The sequence below is a fragment of the Pleurodeles waltl genome, chromosome 6 (assembly GCF_031143425.1).
Source record: "Pleurodeles waltl isolate 20211129_DDA chromosome 6, aPleWal1.hap1.20221129, whole genome shotgun sequence".
Classification (NCBI taxonomy): domain Eukaryota; kingdom Metazoa; phylum Chordata; class Amphibia; order Caudata; family Salamandridae; genus Pleurodeles; species Pleurodeles waltl.
Genome location: NC_090445.1, coordinates 1,189,586,646 through 1,189,611,066, shown reverse-complemented (window position 1 = coordinate 1,189,611,066; position 24,421 = coordinate 1,189,586,646). Strand labels below are relative to the sequence as shown.

At 42.1% G+C, this 24,421-nt stretch overlaps 1 protein-coding gene across 1 annotated transcript in view; it reads left to right on the top strand.

The window, feature by feature from the left end:
- Window positions 1-24,421, top strand: part of TLL2 (tolloid like 2) — a 1,863,287-nt gene that overhangs the window by 848,204 nt on the left and 990,662 nt on the right. The window contains exon 3 of the mRNA XM_069240439.1: window positions 4,080-4,157. Within this exon, the coding sequence (XP_069096540.1) occupies window positions 4,080-4,157 (78 nt within the window). The remainder of the gene's footprint in view (window positions 1-4,079; window positions 4,158-24,421) is intronic.

The window sequence follows — 24,421 nt, the reverse complement described above, 5'->3', positions numbered from 1 at the left end:
TGGGGGCACAATCGGCCCCCAGAAGAACCCAAACCTATTTTTTTTTTTTTTTGTTTATGCCCCCATGGGGGGTTGGTCCATTTACATGGGGCCGACCCCGCCCAAACCAGATCCCTGGGGCCTAGGGGTGTTTCCTGGCCATAGATCGCAGCTGTGCTGCGATCCATGGTCAGGAAACTGTTCCTGGAAGGCATCGATTAAAAGGGGAGAGTCTCCCCTTTCCATTGATGCCTCCCTGGCATCTGCCGGCGCTGTTTTGGCCTTTTTTTCCCAATCGGAGTAGGGAGAGGACACTTACCTACTACTCCGCTGCTACGGTGGGGAAAAATGTGACGTTAGCACGCCTTGCGGTGAGCTGACGTCACAGAGGGGCGGGGGGGAGACACAAAAGTTCTTCCGTGTCTCCCAGGCTCAAAAAACAAAGAAAATCCTCTGATGCAATTTTTTAACCACCTCCCTGGTGTCGGTCACTGGTCGTGACGCGCACCAGGGAGGTAGGGTGGACGTCGGCCAGTGGCCGACACCCACACTTTAGGGGTTAATATTGGTTAACATAGCTGTGGTCCCTTTTTCCCTAAGATTTCTCTTAGGTGAGACATAGCTAATTATAAATCCCCTAGATGGTGCCTTAAAAGCATCCCATACAAAACTGAAATGGGTGTCTCCTCTGTCATTCTGTTCAAAGAAATCTGAAACAAAGGCTTTGTGGGGTATGAATTGATAGAAGAGTGATCAAGGAAGGGTTTTAATATCTGATTACAATCTCCATCCAATATGAAATTTTGTGAATGATGTTGCCTGAATTTGTGAGAAATCAGTTTCCAAAATTCAGTGTGTGGATATGTTGGACTATATATATTAAAAAGTGTCAAAGGAATATTATAGATATTAAGTTTAACTAAAACCCATCGACCACCTTCATCACATTCTTGAGTTACAAATGAAACCTTTAAGAGTTTATGACATAAAATAACTCAGTTCTTATGATGAATTTATGGGGAGAAATGCAAATCACCAACCCAATACTTCCTCAGCATATTAGTTTCCTTATCAGTGAGATGCGTTTTTTGAAGAAAACAATTTGATTTAAGATTAGGTAAGTGTGACAGTATGCGCTGCCGTTTCACCAGATTCTTTAGGCCATTAGCGTTCCAGGTAACAACTCTTATATGTACTGCAGATACAGACATGGGGCCTCATTACAACTTTGGTGGTCGAAATGAGATGACTACCAAAGCTGCGAGGAGGAGGCTGCCGTCATTCCGGCGGCCTCCCCCCCAGTCATATTACGATCTTTCCACTAGGCTACATCATATTATGACATTTCTGCCTGTCAGACCGGCGGAAACAGTGCTGTGACATTGGCCTATGCCGTGGCACAACAGCACCCTCGGAATGCGCATTGTCTGCAGTGCAGACAATGTGCATTCTGAGGGTGCTAGCTGAGGGGCTCCTGCACTACCCATGCCATGAAAAGGCTGGCAGAAGAGGACTTGTGATCAGCACGGCGGTGCTGAACTCAGTGCCTCTGCCGTAGCTGACCACGACTTCGACTGCGCCTCCCCATCGGGATCAATGATCATGGCAGTAATGGGGGCCCCCTGGCGGTCTGATCACCAAGATCATAATCTGTCAGTCAGGCCGCCAGGAGTGCAGTGGTCCGACCGTCACTGCAGGTTGGCAGGGCTTGGACCGCCAAACTTGTAATAGGACCCATAATCTTAGCAGATATACATAAATGAAGGTACATATAAGATGTAGAGAACAAAAGTATAGAAGGAAAGAATCAAGAAGTAAATGTGAAGGGATATGGAGAAGAAAGGGAAGAGTGAGAAGACTTGAAAAATAAGAGCTCGTAAAGGTAATACAGGAAAGAAAGATTCCTCAATTGCAAGTGAAAAGATAACAATATAACGGCACATCCAAAAGGATATAATGGAGCGGAACGCCGAACGAAGATGCGCCTCACTTCGTTCCGAACGGATACAAAATTTACAGTTTAAATTTACATTTCATTACAATGAGGCGGTAACGTGCAGAAAAAAAGGTATAACACCAAGAATGATAATGATAATTATTTAACAAAATACGGAATGGACAACAGATTTAACATTGAGGACACATGGAAATGTTGCCAATGGACAAGACACATACGTGGGAATCACATATGGGTATGGGATTATCAGTCATGAGCCAAAACTAAAAGCATAAAAGAAAAGAGGAAAAAATTAGTCTGCAGCATTATCACAAGAAGCATAACCTGAAAAAGAAATCCAGTTATTTATCAACATGGAAACCAGGAAAATCATATTATTGCATATGTAGCGATTTCCATATCTTCATGAACTCATCGTCAAAGGAACGCCTGAAGTTCATCTCCTTCCTGAAAAGTATATTGTCTGTTTTTGAATGTAATTTTAAAAAGCCCGGATTAAACAGAACATATCTTATTTTTGAGGACCTCAGCTGACGGTGCATCTCAAGTAAACGTTTCCTTTTAGCAGCAGTGGCATTAGAAACATCTTGGGTAAAGTAAACTCTGTGTCCAGACCAATTTAGGGTACCAAGTTGTTTAGCCAATGCACGCATCAGGTCTGTAAATTGTAAAAAAACAATAATCCCTGTGTGCCTATAATATATGGAGCTGTTAGACTTTGAACCCAAGCGATGAGCTCATTAAATCCTAAGGGGATTTTTATTTTATAGATGGACGATAGAAGGAATTGCGTTTTACAGGAAGTCAATCATATTAGATCCTTTTGAATTCACCAGTATTTCGCATATCCTCAGATTATTTCTGCAATTTCTATTTTCCAAATCTTCCAGATAGATTTCTTGAGTTGCATAATTTCTTTTAGTAGGTCAGAAACATTAGGCAAAGAGATACGCTGATCATGAGGGGACTATTTTTCTCCAGTACGTTGGATCAAAGTGATTGACAGAGACTTTAGGGCTCTGATTTCCTCCATAATGTTCTCTAGTGTACAAAGAGATAGTGACTTGGAGGGAGATTCAGCAAACCTATTTTCAGGGTGTTTAACTGATACAGATGTTTTTTTAAATGGCTCTGTTCGCAGATGTTGAGGAAGCCCCTTGAAATTCACTGTCACCCTCCTTAATAACTTAAAGATATTTAGGGCTTACATCCTTTGAATGATAAGGCTTCTTGATTACAAGTTTGGCAGTAGAGAAAGATGGTCCAATTGTACATTTCAGTCTGTGCGGCTTGCACATGATTACTGAATTGAGCAGTTTCACTTGATGCTTTAGACATGCTATTCACAACAAGACACATGAATTGAGTGCATGTAGGTTGTTTAGCAGTCAAGTTACTTCAGAGCTATTTTCACGCAGGCAAATAAGGAACACAAAGGCAGCACAAGACACTAAAAGTATGTGTGCATTGTGAAAGTTTGCAAAAGTCTTATTAAAGGGCAACAGTTAATGTTCAGCAAGCTGAAGGGCCCCCTGCCCATCTATAATAAGAAGTTATCTCAGGATGTTGAGGATTCCAACAATGGCGGCCACTACATATGAGGGATAAGGCCCACAACAACATTGTAGAATATTCCCTTAAAGATGGTGAAATTCAGTTGGACAGGGCAAGGCACGATTTTGTCCAACTTCTGAGGATTGATTCTGTCCAAAAAGCCTGAAATCTGAGTCTGGCGTCACATGCGCCTCCCTAGCTTTGGTCTAACACCATTCCTTATTTTCTCTCTTTACATTTGAGTTGTTGGTGTTTGATTTACGTTAGCATTCTATTTCCTTATTTCAACTGAAAACTGAGCCAGCAGACGAGGTCAATCTCATGTCCACTGTTTTCCCCAGTGCTGGCTGACGTGTTTTCCTTCTTGTCATTAGATGGAGTGGAGACTGAACAATCTTCTGATGGAGGGAAATACATATGTAACTAAGTAGATATAGTTGCCATACAATTGATTTGCAATATTAGTTTATATTTAGAATGATGCTAAGACCAGAATGTTATTTATTGAATATGTTCAACAGTGTTTTTTCACATTGTCAGATAATAAAATTTTTGAATGTTTATGTACTCATTTTTTTATTTATCATAGGTGATCTTTGGGAGCAATCTGACAGCTTAATTCAGAATACAACTTCAACAATTCATACCAACAAAGAAGTTAAAAAGGGTAATGGGGTACCCCATCCAGACCTTTGGGTATCTTTATTTACTTTTTTATATTGAATTACAATAACAGTTCCGGTATTTGTATGTACAATAATTCTTGTAAATCATACTTTCGGATTATAATAAATGTCCATCTAGCATCCTGAGACATAAGTATATAGTTCTCATGTTTGTAATAACATCCCCTCTTCATGCATTGTCTGTAAACATGGTCTTTTGTGACACTACATAGCAAACATGTTTAACTCCCCTGTATACTCTGTCATGTTCTCAAGGCTCTCCATCTGAGCCATCTAATTGTTGGTATTTAATTTGAACTGAGTTATTTGAGGTTGTTCTTGTCTATTTAAGTTACCATAGTGTGAAAAACAGAGGGCCATATGTGTGCATTACGTTTGGAGAAAAATTGCAAGCCTATCCAATGCTATGGCTTTCTGCATTTCCCAGAATGTGTATGTGATTGGTCCAGTCTTCCATGGTGTAGTTCATCAGAGATGGTTAATTACTGATGAGCTGTGCTTCATATTTGACATGTTCTATGTTAAACATGTTTCTTCTCAAATTATATTCTAATTTTGGTAACCTTTACTCCGTGAACAGTTCTCTACCAATAACATCTCTGTCGCAAAATTGCTGGTTGGCCCAAATCAGATTCAGATTCTTGACTGTCCAATCAGGAGCATGCTTGCATTACATATTAAATTAAATCAAGATGCCCAATATTTGTTCTAGAGCTAAAGTTTAAGGATGTAGACATACAATTCATTTATGTAGAATTGAGTGAAAGCAGAACTATTTTTAAGCCTGTGTGTAATTCTAACTACGCCAGTATAAGCTTGCATAACAGCCGGCGTTTCACATTATGCATGTGATGCAAAATGCTCAGTGCTACAATATTACACCACATTGTGTAAACAAGATTTTATTCAAGGCAAACTCCGAACAGCATATCAAGGCTTTTGGGGTGTGAGCGGCACTCTATGCCACTGGGCACAGGATTTCCTCGGCTGCCTGGTGTTTGGGGGCAGTACTTGTCAAGCCCCTTTAATTTTGACGTTGCACGCTCGATTCGTGGGTCGTGCAGGATTTCATCGCCTGCCTGGTGCTTGGGGGGGGGGGGGGCTGGACTCTTTGAGCCTCTTTAAATTTGACATTGCTTGCCCGCCAAGGGCAGGCCCGTCATCGACCACCAGAGGCTGGGCTGGGCCACCCCCCTTTCATCTTGTCATGGATGGGGAGTTTTTGTGTTTTGTACCTTATTATAAGTGACGGGAGACCCTTTTGCCTTGAGAGACTGTGCTTAATTTGTGATTCTTGTTGCTCCGCTTACTGGGGTGCCACCGCTTGTTTAAATGGGGCAGAAAAAGGTCCAGCTACCTGGAGCTATGAATGGAGGTGGTTGCAGGCAGGGTAGTGTAAACACTACATTGGACCCCTTTCTCGCATGAGCTGTTGGGTTTGTGACTAAGGAAATTGATCTGGCGAAGAGGAGGTTATCCATGGAGATGGAGGATTGGCGTCATGTTTCAGTAGTTAGGGATCCCTCTGTGGATTTGGAGGAGGAGGGGGTGGTGGCCCATCCTGGAGGAGAACTACGTGTTGTTCCAGAGCGTGACCTTGTTGAGAATTTCAGGGATTCTGGCGATCCAGGGCCTTCAAGAAGAAGTAAAAGGCTCTTGCTGTCCTCTCCTGCGACCTGCACTATGGATAAGCGCAGTCCTCCACCGAGGAAGAAAAAGTCACTGAAGAAAACAGTCCATAAAACGAAACCATCTCTTGTGGTTAATTCCAAGGAGTTGTATTGCGGCCTTGATTCTAGCGAGCAAATGGGCTGTGATGCAACCAATTTATTGTCAAATTTTATGGAGATGATTGATGGTATGCTGGCTCCTGTGATGGCAAAACTATCGGAGATAGAAAAAGCAGTTTCTCGGCTATGCGATTTAAGAAGTCAAGGGAGCCATTCTAGGGGGGACGTGAGGCCCTGTGCTGTCTGTCTCAACCAAGCGAGGAGGTGAACCTACAGGAGGAAGATGCTGGGTCCCAGGGGAATATGCCTCAAATACTGGATAATCCGACTAATTCCGGGGGCCAAGGTGTCTGTGCTCAGTCTGTGTTGGTTTCAACGACCCCCCCCCCCCCCCCACTAATGGGCAGGGAGGCCTTGAATGATTCCAGCCTCGGCAGGCAACCTGGCTATGATTCTGTGGTGGCTGGGGGGGATTTGCCAACAGCCAGATGGGAAGTTTAACCAGAATCCGCTGAATAAAAAGTCTTTGTTGGCCTATTTGGATCTCCCCCCGGCATGTGCCCCCTGTGTGTTGTTGACAAATGTCCCTGCTTATGCCCCTGGGGTAATTGAATCTACAGCTCAATTAAAAAATACAACTGGCCACTGGCTGAGCAAAAACTGCAATTTCTCGTTTAAGGATTTGGTGGATGTTCTGTTTGTTAGAATAATTGACTGGACTGGGCCTAGAAAAAAAAGAGGGGAAAGAGGATTGTGTTATTATAAATGTTAGATACCAGGCCTGGCTCAACGTCTTTTCTCCTCATATAGTTCTGCTTTTTCTAGGGCAGAAACAATTGGTATGGCCCACCTGGGATATTTCTACAAACATATGCGACTGGGTGCTGATCCCTCTCCTGATTTCGGCAGGTTCCCCCCCCCACCCAGAATGCCCTGCGGCCATTTTGCAGGGGTACAGTAAATAATTTAAATTCTGACTTGGCTGGGGTGGATTGACAATGCACCAAGACTTTGACTGTGCTGGAGGGGCGGGGGGGTCGAAGTGTGATCTTATTTCCTGGAATATTGCGGGGTATGATGCCAAGTTATCTGACCATGCTTGGGTGAGGTTTGTGGCCGGTCATGAAATTATTATGCTACAGGAAACCTGGTCTGAGGGGCTGGCTGTGTGGGATGGGTTTGATAGATTTGCTATCCAAGCTGCTCATTCCCTTGGAGGTCGTTCTAAAGGGGGCTTGGTTACCTTAATCCGTTTCTCTAAGATAGTGGCAGCTTTTCAAATTAATTGTAATCACCAGAGTATATTGCCTGTATGGGTAATTTTCTCAAACAACTTCAATGTTTTGTTGGTTAATTTTTATAATGCTGTATGGGGTGGGGAGTGTCAAATTGGGATTTTCTTCTCCGTCCTTCAGGTGATGAAGTGTAGAATGGAGGAGTTGGGGCTGGAATTCTGTGCTATTGTGTCAGGAGATTTTTTATGCCAAGCTGGGTCGGCTTAGTACAGTGATAAATCCTTTCGAGTTTGACTGTGTGGACTACTCGGCGGATGATGTTCAGGATGCCAGAGGCAGGGATCTGATTAAGGAACTTAGGAAGATGGGCCTTTTGAATTTCCGGGACACTGAAGTAGTAGATATTCAACAGCCCCCAACGTTTGTGGGTAGAGGGTCGGGTACCAAAATTGACTACATTTTTATGTCTCCACTATTGAAAGATCTGATAAATGGAGGAGAAGTGCTTGGGGAATGTATAAGTGATCATAACCCCCTCACAGTGTGTTTTAAACTCCCAGTGGCTCCAAGTAAATCAGGACGCGGTGGACCCGCAATAGTGAAGATAAGAGACCAGGGTAGGCGTCTTGGTTGGAAACAGGTAGATGCACAACGAGTTATAGAGAAAGTGGTGGGGGATAGCCTACCCCTGTTTATGGCTATACTTTTGAGAGCGACTCCGAGCCCCAAGGAAGTTATGGATGCAATAGCTGAAGTAAATAGTTAGAGACTGTTTATCTTCAATAGATAAGCGTCCCACCAAGCACAGAGGTGGGTGTTTTGATAAGGCCTGTTACAGTGCTAGGGCAAATATGAAAATGGCCCTCAAGGAATATCCCAGAGACATGGCCGCGGTGAAAGCAGCAAGGTTTAAGTATAAAAGGGCCTTGAGGGAGAGTAAGGAAAAATTTAAAGAAAAGGCCTGGGAGGAGCTGGAGCGTGCTACAGCCATGAAGGATCCTGGTTTGTTCTGGAAGGTGGTGAACAGAGGTTCTTTTGCAACAGAGACATCTGAGGGTCTGGGCTGTAATATTGCTCCGGAGGCCTGGGTAAAACATTTCTGTAGAATCTTTGAGGGAATCCCCCTAAGAAATAATTGGGATAAAGAGTGTGCTGTGTTTCCCAATCTAGCGATCAGGTTTTCACTTCAGGAAGTCATTGATGCACTCCAGGGTTGTGCGAATAATAAAGCCCCAGGCCCGGACTCCATCCCTATGGATTTGGACAAATCTTGTCCTCAGCTATGGGCACCTGTTCTCTTAAATGTTCTCAATGCGTCAGTTACCGTGGGAATTCCTGCTTCTTGGAGAAGGGCTTGTATTATCCCAGTTCATAAAAAGGGGGATCGGAATGACCCTAAGTCTTATCGCCCCATTTCCTTACTTGACTCTTCTGGGAATATCTTGGGACGGATTATTTTAAGGAGTATTGAGGCTTGGATGGCAGAAAAGGAAATTTTGAGCCGGGACCAGTACGGGTTTAGGGATGGTCTTGGCACGCGTGAACAGTGCCTTAATCTTTTGATGATGATTGGGAAATATACGCGAGACAGGAAGGGCACCCTTTACCTTGCCTTTATGGACCTCAGTTGTGCTTTTGACAAGGTAAATCGGTCCATACTATGAGAAAGGATAAGTCAGTTAGGGATGGATCCTAATATTGTAGAGCTGCTCCGGTACCTCCACTCAGGATCGGTTGCAAATGTGAGGGTGGGGATAAACTGGGAATGCTCAGATGTCTTTAAGCTTACTAAGAGTGTCTTCAACAGGGATGTGTGTTGGCCCCCACTCTGTTCCTTTTATGTACAAATGGACTGTCTGATTTTTGGGTGGAACACTGTAGGGATGTCCCGAAGGTGAATGGCTCTAGTGTCCCTGTGCTGATGTACGCAGATGATGCGGTCGTGATGGCCCGCACTATGAGTGGCCTCCGTAAAGTAGTTAGAGCTTATGCCTCTTACATGTCAGGCTTGGGTCTAGAGATTCAACTATAAGAAATCGCATTTTATGGTATGTGGTAGAACTTTGAGTAGGGTGGGGGAGTTAAAGGTTGATGATCAAATTATTAGCAGGGTGCATGAATTCCCATATTTAGGGGTGATCTTTGATGATAAAGATTCATGGAAACCCTGTATTGCCAGGAGGAGTATGCTCTTCCATGTCTCAGTTGGTGCCACGTTTGATTTTGCTGTTAGAGTGGGAAGTAAACCAATTAAGCCTTTGCTTGAAATCTACAGGCGAAAATGTCTCCCTGTCCTATTGTACAGTGCAGCACTCTGGGGGGATAGGGACACCCGAGCCACCCTTGTTGAAGAAACTCGTTTCTGTAGAAGACTATTGGGTGTTGGTCAAAATACCTCTGGTTTTTGCCTACAGTTAGAACTAGATCTGGAGGGTGTGCAAGACACTATTCAGCTGGCTCCCCTCTTGTTATGGCTCTCGATTTGGAGTAATGAAAATGCCTCTTTTTATAGAGAGATCTTAAGGGACTGTTTGGCCTGTGATAATGCTAAATATATTCCCTGGCTGACGTATATAAGAAAGGTAGCACAGGAATTGGGGCGGCCGGACCTGTTTAACACTCGTGAGGGTCTGACTAGCTGGGATAAAAATTGGGTCAAGGAGAATTTCTTAAGAATCCGGGGGGCTAAAAGAGAGGGGAAGGAACTATAGAAACAATCGGTCAGGGGCTTTGTTATGTTAAAGATGGGGGCGGGTCCTGAGCCCTACCTTTTAGCAATAAATGATCTGAGAGAAAGGACTGTCATTACTCGATTTCGCTTGGGGATCATTAGGAGTAATCTTTGTTTCCCGTTAGGTCAGTATGATGAAAAATCTATTAGGCCTTGTCCCTGTGATGGGGTGTCCCTGCAGACCTTGCCCCAGTTTACATTATTTTGTGTCTTTTATGCACCTTTGAAGTCGTTATTTATTACCCCTGCTGAGGCCAAAGGGTTTCGTGCAATACCGTCCGGCTTTTTTGTGGCTGCAAATGGCTTCAGATGCATTGGTATGGAGGTGGGTGGGACTGTTCCTGAGGGGAGCCATTACTTGGCATAGCAAGGTAGAGTTTTTTAAGGAATTTTTAGACTGTTATTTCTGGTAACAAGGTTTTATTTGTTTTTAATATTATGATCATTGGTAATTTACTATTGTATTGTTATTATGGCTTATTTATTGTTATTTATGTAATTTACGGGTTGATTTATTTCATACTGAATAAAGTTTCTTCTTCACTGGGCATAGATTGAGTGAATTGGACATTATATTTCATAGCACCACTCGAGCAACTTTTTGTGAAATACATTTTTTTAACGAAGGAAGTGCCATAGAGAGTAGCATACTGAACATACAGTAGCAACATCTGTCATGAAGACTCCATATTCTTTGGTCAATTTGGATTTAGATACTTTCAGAAATCCTCACTAATGCTTTCTCTGCAAATCCTGCTGCATCACCAATCACCCACCATTTGAATATTTTGCATTTTGCAGAGAAAGCAAGTAAATTCAGTTATATTTTTTCTTTTTTTTTTCAAAAATAGTGTTTGATGGGCTGATGTTAGAGAGAAGAAAGGCACCACCATTTCTTTACACGTTTATGTATTATCATATTCTTTTTTCCTTCATTGCCTTGAGTCTGTATTGAGGGATGCCAGGCAGACACATGTTTGGAGTAAGACCAGAATGAAAGACCAGTGAACAGTTTAGGGTAGTGGAGGCCTGGGGGTTATATTTCCTCCTTTTAATAATGTACTGATAATATATTTTAGTTTTGTACTTGTTGTGGTCAGTTGTAGTTGTAGTATGGTGTAGGTTTTTCTTAATTATTTGAATGTGTGTTCTCACATTCTGACATGCTCACTGTGGCTGTACTGTAATGATTTTAGGGGCCTATAGATGGTCTTGAATGCATGCCGGACATGCAGCATTTGCTATCTGCGACTGTTTGTTAGTGATTGATGGGGCCTCCAGGCCCAGACAGGCAACTATTTTCCTTTGTTCTTACTCCATCTTATGCCTTACCATAGGTTTGTCAAACGTGTCTATGTGAGCTGAGTGCAAGATCGTTGATTAATGTGTATTTACTACATTTTCAAAGTCTTTGCCTCATGTAATTGCATCGGACTGTTAGGGCATTTTTAATTTTAATTTTCATGTTCTGTTGCCATATGCAGTTTATACAGACGTTTGAAGGGCCCATGATTTTTCAAGTTCTCACTGAGATGCTTTGCCTGAGGTGTGTGAGCCTCTTCAGTGGCCTAAACACATTCTGTATATATGTATGTGTTTGTGTGTGTGTGTATATATATATATATATATATATATATATATATATATATATATCCCACCCAGTGGTGGTCGTCAATATGTAGTTATAGTTCGGACCTAGATTCTATTAAAAAAAAAAAGAGAGTTTTTTGTTTTGCTAATAACTTTTGTGCCGTTTGATGACTTTTCACAGATTTTTCTAAGAAAATACGGCACTCACTTCAGGTGCTGTCTGGAAAGTTTCCGAGTGATCTGTCAAGCGGGGGTTGAGAAAAAGGGAGGTGGATAAAACGTGTTTTCCCTATCCATTTTCCCATAGGGATTTTGAAGAGTGATAGCGCCAAAACTACTGGGCAGAATTACACCAGATTTGGCGGAAATATAGCTCTTGGTCCAGAAAGAGCCCTTTTTGTTATTTGGTGTAAATGTGTTCAGTTGTTTTTAAGAAATTTAAGGAAATCCAAATTTGTATATATAGGGACATGAAGTATTCACGACCCCTCCTGAACTTGTAGAGAGAAGACAGATGAAAATATTGCTCCAGCAGGCAGGTAGCTGCTATGAAAAGAAGCTGGAGTAATGAGGCTCCCCCGCGGTCCCAGATAGCCTGTAAAGGGTGAAAGATACATTACAATAATTTTTAAAATCGTCAGGGACAACAGGGGAGGCCTTGAGGCTCCCCCCGGGGTCCCAGGTTGCCCTTAAAGGGCAACAAAAAGGCTTTAAAAAAAAAATAGCCTATGGTTATGGTGAAAGACTTTCACACATAGTTAAGGGTTCGATCCAGGTTTATCTGGAGTCATTTCCCTCCTTTATTTTTTTTTTCAACAGCAAATGTTTGAGGCTCATAATGAAAGGTGATCTTACCCTGTTTAATTGACAAATACATTTTATTTTCAATTTGTGTTGAAATATCTCTTTTTAAGTATATCATCCATCAATGCCTAACAAACGGTCTTTCTCCCTCTCACACTCTGTCTCTCTTTCCCTCTTTCATTCTTTCTCCTGCTCACGTGGGCTGTAGGTACTTGAGATAACTCTATAACTGGTGAATTTATATGGTTTCATATGTTTAAATTGTGAGCCTAACTATACCGTCCTTGTAACCTTTGTGTTTTTTAGTGAATTTCTATGTTTTTTTAAATTCTACTTCCTAACTATAATGTCCCTGTAACTTTATATATATATATATTTATTTATATATATATATATATATATATATATATATATATATATATATGTGTATATATACATATTATAAATATTTGGCCTGCAGTGCTGCATCTGTGTAGTGGTGGGGGGGAGGGGCAGCACAGCAGATAGCCTTTTTCACTTTGTCTTCCATTCTTCCACTCTGTTTGCCCTGTCAACCATTTTGTGAAACCAGTGTGTTTTAGGTAGCCATCTTCCATCTGTTCTCTGTGCCTCATCCTCCTTTCTTGCCAAACCATTTACCCATCCAACATTTGTTTGTTAGGTAGCCATTTTCTTTATGGTCTTCATGATTCCTTCCTTGCTAAGCCATATGCTCAACTGCCATTTTGTGAAACCAAAATGGTGGTTAAGCAGCCATTTACTTTTTGCTTTCCATGCATTCTACTTATTTGCCTTGTTTTGTATGTCCACCGTTTTGTGGAACCAGTGTGAGTGTCTGATGGTTGATGATTAACTATTTTCTGCCACTTACAAAATCCTTGAGTTAGGAGCATTTTATGTTAATCTACTTTTGGAATCCACATATATTCTGTTACTGTGCTTGTAGTGTACTTCCAGTGTGTAGGCCAAGGTTAGTGTTTTGAATAATGTTATTCAATGTTGTCATCTCCCCCTTTGCCGCCATATGACTTGCGATGGCCCTGGAGAGACACCAAGTGTGACTTCTCATTGTACATTTTCAACATTTGCTATCATGGTGTTGTCCTGTTTGGACCTGGTTATTAATTTCAATTAGTGTCATTGATTTTTATAGCCTCCCCCATCCTCTCGCATGGTTGTGACAAACCCAGCAGGGAAACCAGATATCTATTTCTCTGTACTGCAGACTTCTGTGGATGTTGTAGTGGTGTCATTTCGGACTCACGCTATCAACAATCTGTATAAAAACAGTTTTAGTATTGAGATTTTTTTTTAACTATTTCAGTAATGTGAGTTTTTCAGTATTTTTTGGGCCCTCTCTTACAAAAAGTTTCCAGACGTTTATTTTTGTCTTATGCTATTTTTACTTCTATTTCATGCACTAAAATGGTTAAGTCTGGCTTCCTTTCTTTTTATTTTGTATTGCCTGCTGGTGGACGGGACTGGGATGGAGACAAGTCTTTGAATTAGCTGACACCTTGGTCCACAGACCTCTTTGTTAAGTGATAGTCCGAGAGAAGTCAAGAAAATGGCAGCCAAGAAACTAGTCCCAGCTAAGAAAGCTGCTAGTGGGAAGTAATTTCTCGCCACTTGAAAGAGTGCTGGAATCAAGCCTTCTTCCTTTTCCTGTCAAGATGTGCAATGGGGGGTGTACTTGCTGTAAACTCTTCTGAGCAGGAAGGTTTTGGGAGCACCCCTGGATTAAAAGAACCACCACCAAAACCAAAGTCCATGTGTCTCAGTGCTACAGTGAGTGTAATAAGACTGAGACTGAAATGGAACTGTCACAGCAAAGAGAATCTTCCTAGTAAACAGAAACAGGAGTCTCACACGCTTGATCCTCCTGAGGTAGAAGCATAGAGGAAAGTTGGACTTGCAACACTGCAGTTTATTGTGTTTGCTCTACACAGGATGTTGCGCTTGCTGCAGTACAGGATTTTGAGGCTGCTCTTCCACCATAGACATCATCTTCAGCATCTCCTCCAAGCAAAAAAGGCAAGCTCTCCCATTTTCTTCAAGACCCCCTGAGATGAAGGTGAAATGAAGTGGACCTCAAGGTCCTGCAGCGGAAATCCAAACACAATGAAGGTTTCAAACAGCGCAGTTGGCAGTGAGGCAGATGATCTAGTCATTGTTGACATTGAGAGCGGTACTGATAAATTGCAAAATACCTCTATAGCGCTTGCTCCTTTACCACTACCACCTGTATCCATTGTCTCACATTTCTGGTGCCAGCACCAACAACCACAATGTAGTTGCTAGTGTTGCTGAGACAGAAGGAGAGGATGATGATGAAAGAAGATGATGTTGTCAGGAAAACAAAACCTGCTGCTCATAGTGTGAATTCAGCACCAGAAGCAATCTCTGCTTGACACAAGAAAAGGAGTATAACACAGTCATCTCAAAGCATCCATTAGCCTACTTCCATGGAAGTCACTTGAGGTGGGTTTGTCACAGAAAAAACAAGCTTAGGTTCTGCATTAATGTACTATACCACCACAGTTACTACCAGACCCATTTAAATATCGGCAATTGACTATGGGCTATTTTCTTTGGTTTAAGAAGAGTGGTTTCTGGAAAGACCTTTCTACATAATGGAAGATTTCAACCCAGATCTATTTTCAGATGTTGCTTCACCATGGCTACACTGTGCTATGCTTGGATCAGTTGCTGATGCAGTGAAGGTGAGCTCTGACATTTGGACCAGTTATTATGCTACCCATGGTATCTGCTTCAGTGTACACTGGGTCAACTTTTGTGGGTAGGTACAGGAAAGGCTATCATTGTCACTGTCAGTTCAGATAGTTTTCATTGTATTTTCTGCATAAAACAGTTGCAATGTTCTCCATGGAGAAAGCATTCACTGCTGCCAACATCACAAAATACATTTATTGCCAAAATCTATAAATAACGTGATCCCAGGGTTCTCGGGATTGGATTTATTGGTACTCACAATTTAAGTAACATAGTGATTCTTTTTAACCCATTGCAATAACCTTGTTAAGCAGCACTTTCTCAAAAAGAAATTAGTAGTCCACAAAATACTTGTCACCTGTCGGAGGAGTTTCAGACTTTTTAACCATTCTTTCAAACCCTTGAAGAGCTTGATGAGTGTTCTGTGAGATAAGTCTCTATAAAAACCCTCATACAGGACATTCCGGCCAGTTGGAATTCCAGCATATACATGCTGCAATGCATTTTTTGTACAAATAAGGATAAAGGGTATGCCCATACACCTCAGTTCCAGGCTACAAACTATCAACCAATAAATGATGGAAAAAGAGAGGATCACTTGCCGCAGTATACTTATCGACAATAACAACATTAATTGTCACTGGATGCTCATTCATTCAACACATTTAGATATACTTTTTGTACAGAATTATTAGTTACAATATAATACCACCCCCATAAAGTTCAAATAAAATATACATACAAGATAATAAAAACAAATTAGTCACAACATATTGAAGTCCATCAGATTCCTTGTAGCTTCCAGAGTTTGTGTCAAAGGTGGTAATGCCAAGCCATGTAATGCTGAAGCCACCCTAAGGTAGTCTATGAGATGCTGAGGAAACAGGGCCAAAATTATCCAGGCTAAACTCTACTTATATTAATCTAGCTTGTTGGACTCCTGCCAAATCTGTCAACACGTTTCAGCCTGTACTCGTTAAGGCTTCCTCAGGACAAATGTAGTAAAGAAATACACCTAAAACATATGAGAATATTTATGAACTTAACTAGTAACAAGGTTAACTATGATGAGCTGATTACGTAAAAACAGAAGAGCCAGAAGGCAACCCCAAATCACTAAAACCGGCATGCAGTTAGTGAGCATTCTGTGCTTGATTACTGTGTTCTACCATCCGTGAGGTCTAAATGCAGAAAAGTCAACTCTGCGGGAGACCCCATATCTGGGGATTTCTACTGACCACTCTTTCCCAGTGCTTCGCTATGAACCGTGTCACATGTATGGATACTGAAATACATTACCATGCTTATAATATGGTGGCTCAACGAGATGTGCCTTTAAACTATGTTGCCAAGCATATGTTGTGTGCTATAAAACATTATTAAATGGTGGTCAACAAAAACACCTTTATAACCACCTGACATCCCTCCAAGTAATTTGCAGCCACTGCCCTAATTATGGGCCTAACAGACAATTACCATTAACAGGGTAACCTGAGGAAGAGAAAATAGTTGGCAAAGTCAAGCTGCTGCCAAATACCCACTTGTAATTTTTTTTTTTTTTAAAGTGGTCCCATACTAAATATCCATAGATGCTTAGTTTTCTTACTTAGGCCCTGAGAATATATGCCAGGGTAAATCCGTTGCACGCCTACCTGTATTGTAACTAATAATTCTGTACAAAATGTATGTATAATTGTATTGAATTAATGAGCATCCATTGACAATTAATGGTGTCATTGTTGATAAGTAAACAGCAGCAATGCATTTTTTTGAGGAGTAAACGTCTAGAAGTGATTCCGTGCAGCAAAGGAGAGGTAATGCAGCTGCCGAAGCCATGTGATTGGATGTTGCCAAATGAGAGCTACAAGAGTGCTGCTCAAAATGCCTGCATTCTTCAAAATTGTGATGAGGGAAGTCAGCAAGCTAAATTGCACCATGAGCCAAGCCATGGCAATGTTGCACTTGTTGTGCAACCATTTGTGTAAGGTGGAAGAAATATTTACCAATATTAATGATGAACGTGCTAGTCTAGTCAACAGTTAAATCATTTGTCTGAAGACAAAATAACAAACTATAAACATGGACTACCTGCTTTCTTTGCCTAAACAGCCATGAATGCCTCTTTTTTAAAGAGCTGGATCATCAAGAAAGTGAATGAACTTGAAAATAGAAGACTAACTTCAACAGCAAAGAACTGAAGCACTGTATTTACCAACATTTGCAAAGCATGGCAATGGCTCAAGCAGGGCATTGCAACAAACACATCTGCTGCTGGTAAAAGATGCACCATTCCAAGTCACACTTTCTGCTAAAACATCAACACCAGCAGCTTCAGCAGAAACATTCTCTTCACAGATTTCTTTTTTGGCAGTTTCAGGATTTACATCAATGGCATTAGTGTAGGAAACCTGGGAGGACCAAACATCAACAATAGACAAGACACTATACAAAATACTATATAAGACACTATAGTACTTGTATGATCAAACATGATTCCCTGTAAAGCAAGAGTTTCTAATCTAGTGCAATTCTAAAACGGTCAGAGCTCTGTGAAAATAGTGTATTTGGTGTGCACTATAGCTACTGTATGCTCTGAATGTGTTTTCAGTGCAGCTTCGCAGTTGTCATGATCAGATGGATTAATCTATCAATGGAAGAGGATGACTTATCAGATGTCTCAAGTGCAATGACTGATCGATCTGAGAAAGCCACTGAATATGAAGACTGTATATACCAACACACCATTCAATGACTGCTACTTAAAATTCTTCAACTGGAGTATGGTGACAAAACCAATGAAATAACTTCCAGGACAACCTAGAGACTTTACATTTAAAAACTGCTTCTGCAGAGGAAATCGTCATTTTCTGAGGGAACTAGATACCAGAATGCCTCCATTTTAATTCTCCTGTTTAACTTTTAGAGGTTAAGAGGACTGCAATGCCTGTGTGCATCTGGCTCCTATGAAAAAAGGGATTACAGCTCTGGATTGAAAACAGTCGACTTGGAATAATTATTGAATGCTGAATGATATTTTTGCACAATGTTTGGGAGATCATTCCGCTCTGTTTCTCTATGGGATAGGTATTTGCATGGCATTTAGTTAACAGTATTCCAGCAAAATTTCCTTAATACCGCATCTCTTGGCACTTCTGAGACCTCTCAGTTTGTCTTGACTCTGTCAGTCAATTATTTTGTTTCCTTCTCTTATTCAACTGGTCAGTATATTATTGGGAGAAAAATAAATCTGCACTGCTCATAAGGTTCACAACTACATGGAGAAGGACCCATCCCTGGCTACTTTTCCCATGGGAAAAGATAGGCACACCACTTTGGATTGGAATTTAATCAACTGACATATCTTAAATAGGTTTAGAACGTTGAAATGTTTATAGCGCCATTGACAACAATGGAGTGCTTCGGGCTTCTGATGGCCGGTAGAAGCCTGGAGCTCCAACATTCCAGTGTTTACATTCACAGCTGTTGCTGTGAACAAAGGCCTCACGGAGACCGAGGACATTTCAAACCCCTAGAGCTCATTGAGGCCTTTGTTTTATTTATTAGAACATCCTGGCCTCTAGCGCCGTAATGTACTAATAGCCTTATAGCCCTCCGTAGCTGTGCTATACTGACATTAAAGTCCCCGATCCCTTTAAATGCCCATGCCTTCGGCTGGAGCGGGCCCTTAATGTATGGTATAGCTCTCTGGTATATGCTGTAAGGCTATAATGATTAGTGGTCTGAGTGGGAAATGCAAAGTGATTATGACTAATGTGGCACACATGATGGGCTTAGGTAAACTTGCTTTTTTAATCTTTAGGTGATCAACAATTCTGGAAACTGCAGCTCTATGTCTGGGACTGGTACTAGATTGGCCTTTCATTAACAGTACATCACACCAGCATTTGCTCCTCTGTTTAACATCCCTTTGATTTTTCAGGGAGTGCGCTCAACCGGGTTACCTCGGGTGCCAATGATTGTCCTTTCCATTTTTGCATTTCATCAGGTGTTTGGCAAAACAAAAACTCCTTGGCACTTCTGTTCTGTAGTTTATCCTTGTTCCCAAGACGGGCAATGTCAGAATTTTGCGCCATTCATTATTCACCAACACTTTTATGTATTACAAATATTTTTTAACTGTATGGGTCATCCCTAGTTTTCATTGTATGTAACTACAGGGAGTGCAGAATTATTAGGCAAGTTGTATTTTTGAGGATTAATTTTATTATTGAACAACAACCATGTTCTCAATGAACCCAAAAAACTCATTAATATCAAAGCTGAATATTTTTGGAAGTAGTTTTTAGTTTGTTTTTAGTTTTAGCTATGTTGGGGGGATATCTGTGTGTGCAGGTGACTATTACTGTGCATAATTATTAGGCAACTTAACAAAAAAAAATATATACCCATTTCAATTATTTATTATTACCAGTGAAACCAATATAACATCTCAACATTCACAAATATACATTTCTGACATTCAAAAACAAAACAAAAACAAATCAGTGACCAATATAGCCACCTTTCTTTGCAAGGACACTCAAAAGCCTGCCATCCATGGATTCTGTCAGTGTTTTGATCTGTTCACCATCAACATTGCGTGCAGCAGCAACCACAGCCTCCCAGACACTGTTCAGAGAGGTGTACTGTTTTCCCTCCTTGTAAATCTCACATTTGATGATGGACCACAGGTTCTCAATGGGGTTCAGATCAGGTGAACAAGGAGGCCATGTCATTAGATTTCCTTCTTTTATACCCTTTCTTGCCAGCCACGCTGTGGAGTACTTGGACGCGTGTGATGGAGCATTGTCCTGCATGAAAATCATGTTTTTCTTGAAGGATGCAGACTTCTTCCTGTACCACTGCTTGAAGAAGGTGTCTTCCAGGAACTGGCAGTAGGACTGGGAGTTGAGCTTGACTCCATCCTCAACCCGAAAAGGCCCCACAAGCTCATCTTTGATGATACCAGCCCAAACCAGTACTCCACCTCCACCTTGCTGGCGTCTGAGTCGGACTGGAGCTCTCTGCCCTTTACCAATCCAGCCACGGGCCCATCCATCTGGCCCATCAAGACTCACTCTCATTTCATCAGTCCATAAAACCTTAGAAAAATCTGTCTTGAGATATTTCTTGGCCCAGTCTTGACGTTTCAGCTTGTGTGTCTTGTTCAGTGGTGGTCGTCTTTCAGCCTTTCTTACCTTGGCCATGTCTCTGAGTATTGCACACCTTGTGCTTTTGGGCACTCCAGTGATGTTGCAGCTCTGAAATATGGCCAAACTGGTGGCAAGTGGCATCGTGGCAGCTGCACGCTTGACTTTTCTCAGTTCATGGGCAGTTATTTTGCGCCTTGGTTTTTCCACACGCTTCTTGCGACCCTGTTGACTATTTTGAATGAAACGCTTGATTGTTCGATGATCACGCTTCAGAAGCTTTGCAATTTTAAGAGTGCTGCATCCCTCTGCAAGATATCTCACTATTTTTGACTTTTCTGAGCCTGTCAAGTCCTTCTTTTGACCCATTTTGCCAAAGGAAAGGAAGTTGCCTAATAATTATGCACACCTGATATAGGGTGTTGATGTCATTAGACCACACCCCTTCTCATTACAGAGATGCACATCACCTAATATGCTTAATTGGTAGTAGGCTTTCGAGCCTATACAGCTTGGAGTCAGACAACATGCATAAAGAGGATGATGTGGTCAAAATACTCATTTGCCTAATAATTCTGCACTCCCTGTAATTTGGGAGTCTTTGGGCTGCTAAAGAAAATTTTTGTTGTGGTAACTAAATTCTGATCTCCTTTCATGACATATGTGCGGTATCTTTGAGAGTGGCTTTTCCCTAATTTCTCCTCCCCATCCATTTATTGATTACCTAACTTTCTTCACATAAAGCGAAAGAAAACTAGAGGTGGAGGAAGAGAAGTTTTTAGAGGGACACAATGGAGAATGAGGAATGCGAGGGAGCAAAGAGAGATAATTAAGAGGGAGAGAGAGATAAATACGAAGCAAGTAGGAAGATGGAGGGAGAATAGGATAAAGCAGAAGACTAAAACATGATGATGTTTGCTGTCTTGGCTCTTATTTTAGCTCCACCCCGGCTCAGCTCTTCACGATAATTCTCTTAATTGTCCACCTGTATTCTTTCTGCATAATACAAAGCACCTTTTGAGTTGGCTGGAACCTGCCTGGCAGCATTTGTCACTACATTGAAAACATAATTAGATGCTGAACAGAAACACGTAGCTGAACGGTTGTTTTCTTCCAGATGTTGCCTGGCCAAATGCTTTATTTATTTTTCTTCGCTGACTCCCTCACTCACAGCAACATGTAGCACTAATTAAATGAAACAGGCACTTATTATTTTTTAGTTAGAGCCGAGCTGTCAGTAATTATACGAACGTGAGTTTTAACTCTTAGCACATGATATTTGTTGCTTGAACCTGTTATTAATTACATGATGTTGTGGTTATGGTTTAAAAATCACTGTTTTGTTTTTATAAATAATGACAGCTCTAATAAAAAAAATGATGCCCGCATTTTTAGCAGACAGCACAACCACATGTTTTGCTCTTGAAATGTACAGCAACAACATTTAATTTCGGATTCCTTACTGCCTGAGAAGAAAGTACAGCATTTATAACAAGGAGCGTGTCAGTAAATCCTTGTCCTGCTACACAGAATGTTATTAATTGGTTTGCATGTATAGTTTGTTGCTCTCCACCTGTGAACTTTAAACCCACTGCTGATAATGCTCTCATGGCTGGACTTATTACCACCAAGGTATTCATGTGGGTATGAACTGCATGTCCAGTTTTTAAATCATTGTAGAAATAGACTTGAGCTAAAAGGTTGAACAGCTGTTGTGCCTCAATGCTTTGCTTGAAGGATGTTTGTTCAGAACGAGTCTGTAAGTAGATTTTATATACATTGTCTTGCGTGAGTGTTACTTTGTTAGGATTCCTAGTTTTGTGTTATTGTTTTGCATATTATTACATACTTTTCGTCTATAAATTGTTATTAAAGTGGAAATGTATTTTGTTTCTTAAGAAGAAACAAGCTGGGGCTGTTAAGTAGGAGAACAAGTAATTGATGCGTAGCTGTTATTATATATATTTTTTCATTAGGAATTATTAAATGAAAATCTGCTCATTTCATGCGATGTAATCCAAAGTGACTTAATGTTTAATAGAATTTGTTCACGAACTAAAATTAATCGAGACACCTTTTCCTGGGCAGTGCATTAAATATACATGTGCTGTCGTCATTCAAGTACCTGTATTACTTCATGTGATAAAAGAGTACCATCACTTCTCAACAAAAGCTCAATGATGTTCGGGGAGAGAGGGTACTCATTGGGCATCAGGACTGTTGTTACAATCAGGACTCCCAGTTTCATGGATTTTTTAAAATATTTCTGTCTATATTTATCCTTTTCTTGTGTGTTGGACAGAAAGGGCCACTGAACTAATGGACGTATACCTCTGTTCTTGGTTCCCAACTGTACTGATGTCTGGATCCCTAATGTTGATTTTTGTTGTCTTAGGCAAACATGGATCAGGTGTGTATGCCATGACAAAGGCCTCTCTTAAGAATTGCGATCTTATTGGACTGAGAGGGGCGTCCAAAGCGCTACCTTCATAGTGGTGAAGGGCTACTGCTTTCACCATGAGTTAAGCAGCACAGGCCTGGTGGTGGTAGCATACTGTGTAGTGATCAGTAGGAGTGGACAGTTCCTTTTTAACCTGTCACTGGAGCGTTTTCAGGGCTCAATCAGTTTGTTAAAGTTCCACTGCTGTGTGTTTAACTCCTCTTTGGCCAACATCAGTTGGATGTAGAGTGCTCAACAGAGCAGGAGTGGTGACTCTGTGCTTGATGAATGTGTGTCTGGGAAGGGTACAGTACAGGGATAGAGCATTGCTGTGCAGTGCATGAATGGTGAGTGTGTGTACTGGGGTGTGTGTCCACCAGAGAGGACTACATTACATGAGAGATGTAGTGCTGTACAATGTGTGGGCAATGAAAGTACATGCATTGGTGTACGTGGGCTTGCGAGAACTACAATACATGAAATGTAAAGGGTTGTGCAGCGCACACGTGGTATGTGTGTGTGTTGGCAGTGTGTATGCACAAATAGAACCTCTTGGCACAATACAGAAAGGAGAGAGTACCAAGCATTGTGCACAGAGTGATTGTGCTGAATGTATGTGTGCCTGGGGTGGCACAATACATGGAGGTGACAGTAGTGAACAGTATGGGGGTCATTCTGACCTCGGCGGTAAAAGGCGCCTACCGCCGGTCAGAAATCCTCCATAATCCCGCCGCGGTCGCGGAAACCCGCCACGGTCATTCTGACCCGCAGAAGGCAAACCTCCGAAAATCCGACCGCCACAACAGACCGCCAGACCAGCGGTCGGCGGAAAGGTGGAGGTGACCAAACCTCCACCGCCACGCCAACAGAAATACGCCCATCCCATTACGACCCACGAATCCACGCGGCGGTCATTCAAACGCGGTATTCCATTGGCGGGACACACCGGCGCGGTCAGAATACCCACCAACGAACAAAACTCACCCACATTGGACGATTTGAATCCCACACACCTGATACACATACACACACCACTCCCACACACACAATACAATATAAAACACCCACCCACATCACCCACAAACCCCTACGCTTACAAAATCGTAAAGAAGGCAAGAGAGAGACACCAGCATCCAAAACATAACAGCCACAGCCACTCAACACCATCACCCACACACTATCCACACACAAAACAACACACACCACCACACTCAACTCACTTAAATACACATACTCCACCCCACACATCATACACACCACCCCATGGCACCCCAAAGACAACCCCGCTTCACAGACGAAGAACTCAGGGTTATGGTGGAGGAAATCGTTCGTGTAGAGCCCCAGCTGTTCGGCACACAGGTCCAATACACCAGCATTGCCCGGAGGACGGAGCTATGGCAGAGGATTGTCGACAGGGTGAACGCAGTGGGACAGCACCCCAGAAATCGGGAAGACATCAGGAAGCGATGGAACGACCTACGGGGGAAGGTGCGTTCCATGGTATCCAGGCACAACATCGCCGTGCAGAAGACTGGCGGAGGACCCCCACCTCAACCCCCACAATTCACATCATGGGAGGAGGAAGTCTTGAACATCCTGCATCCTGACGGCCTCGCAGGAGTCGGCGGAGGAATGGATACTGGTAAGTTGAAGCTTCAATACTGCTTCCCCCCCACCTGCATGCCAAATCAGACCCCAACCCTCACCCCCATCCTCGAACCCCACCCTCACCCCCACCCCCATCCTCACCCCCACCCTCACCCCCACCACCATCCTCACCCCCACCCTCACCCCCACCACCATCCTCACCCCCACCACCATCCTCACCCCCA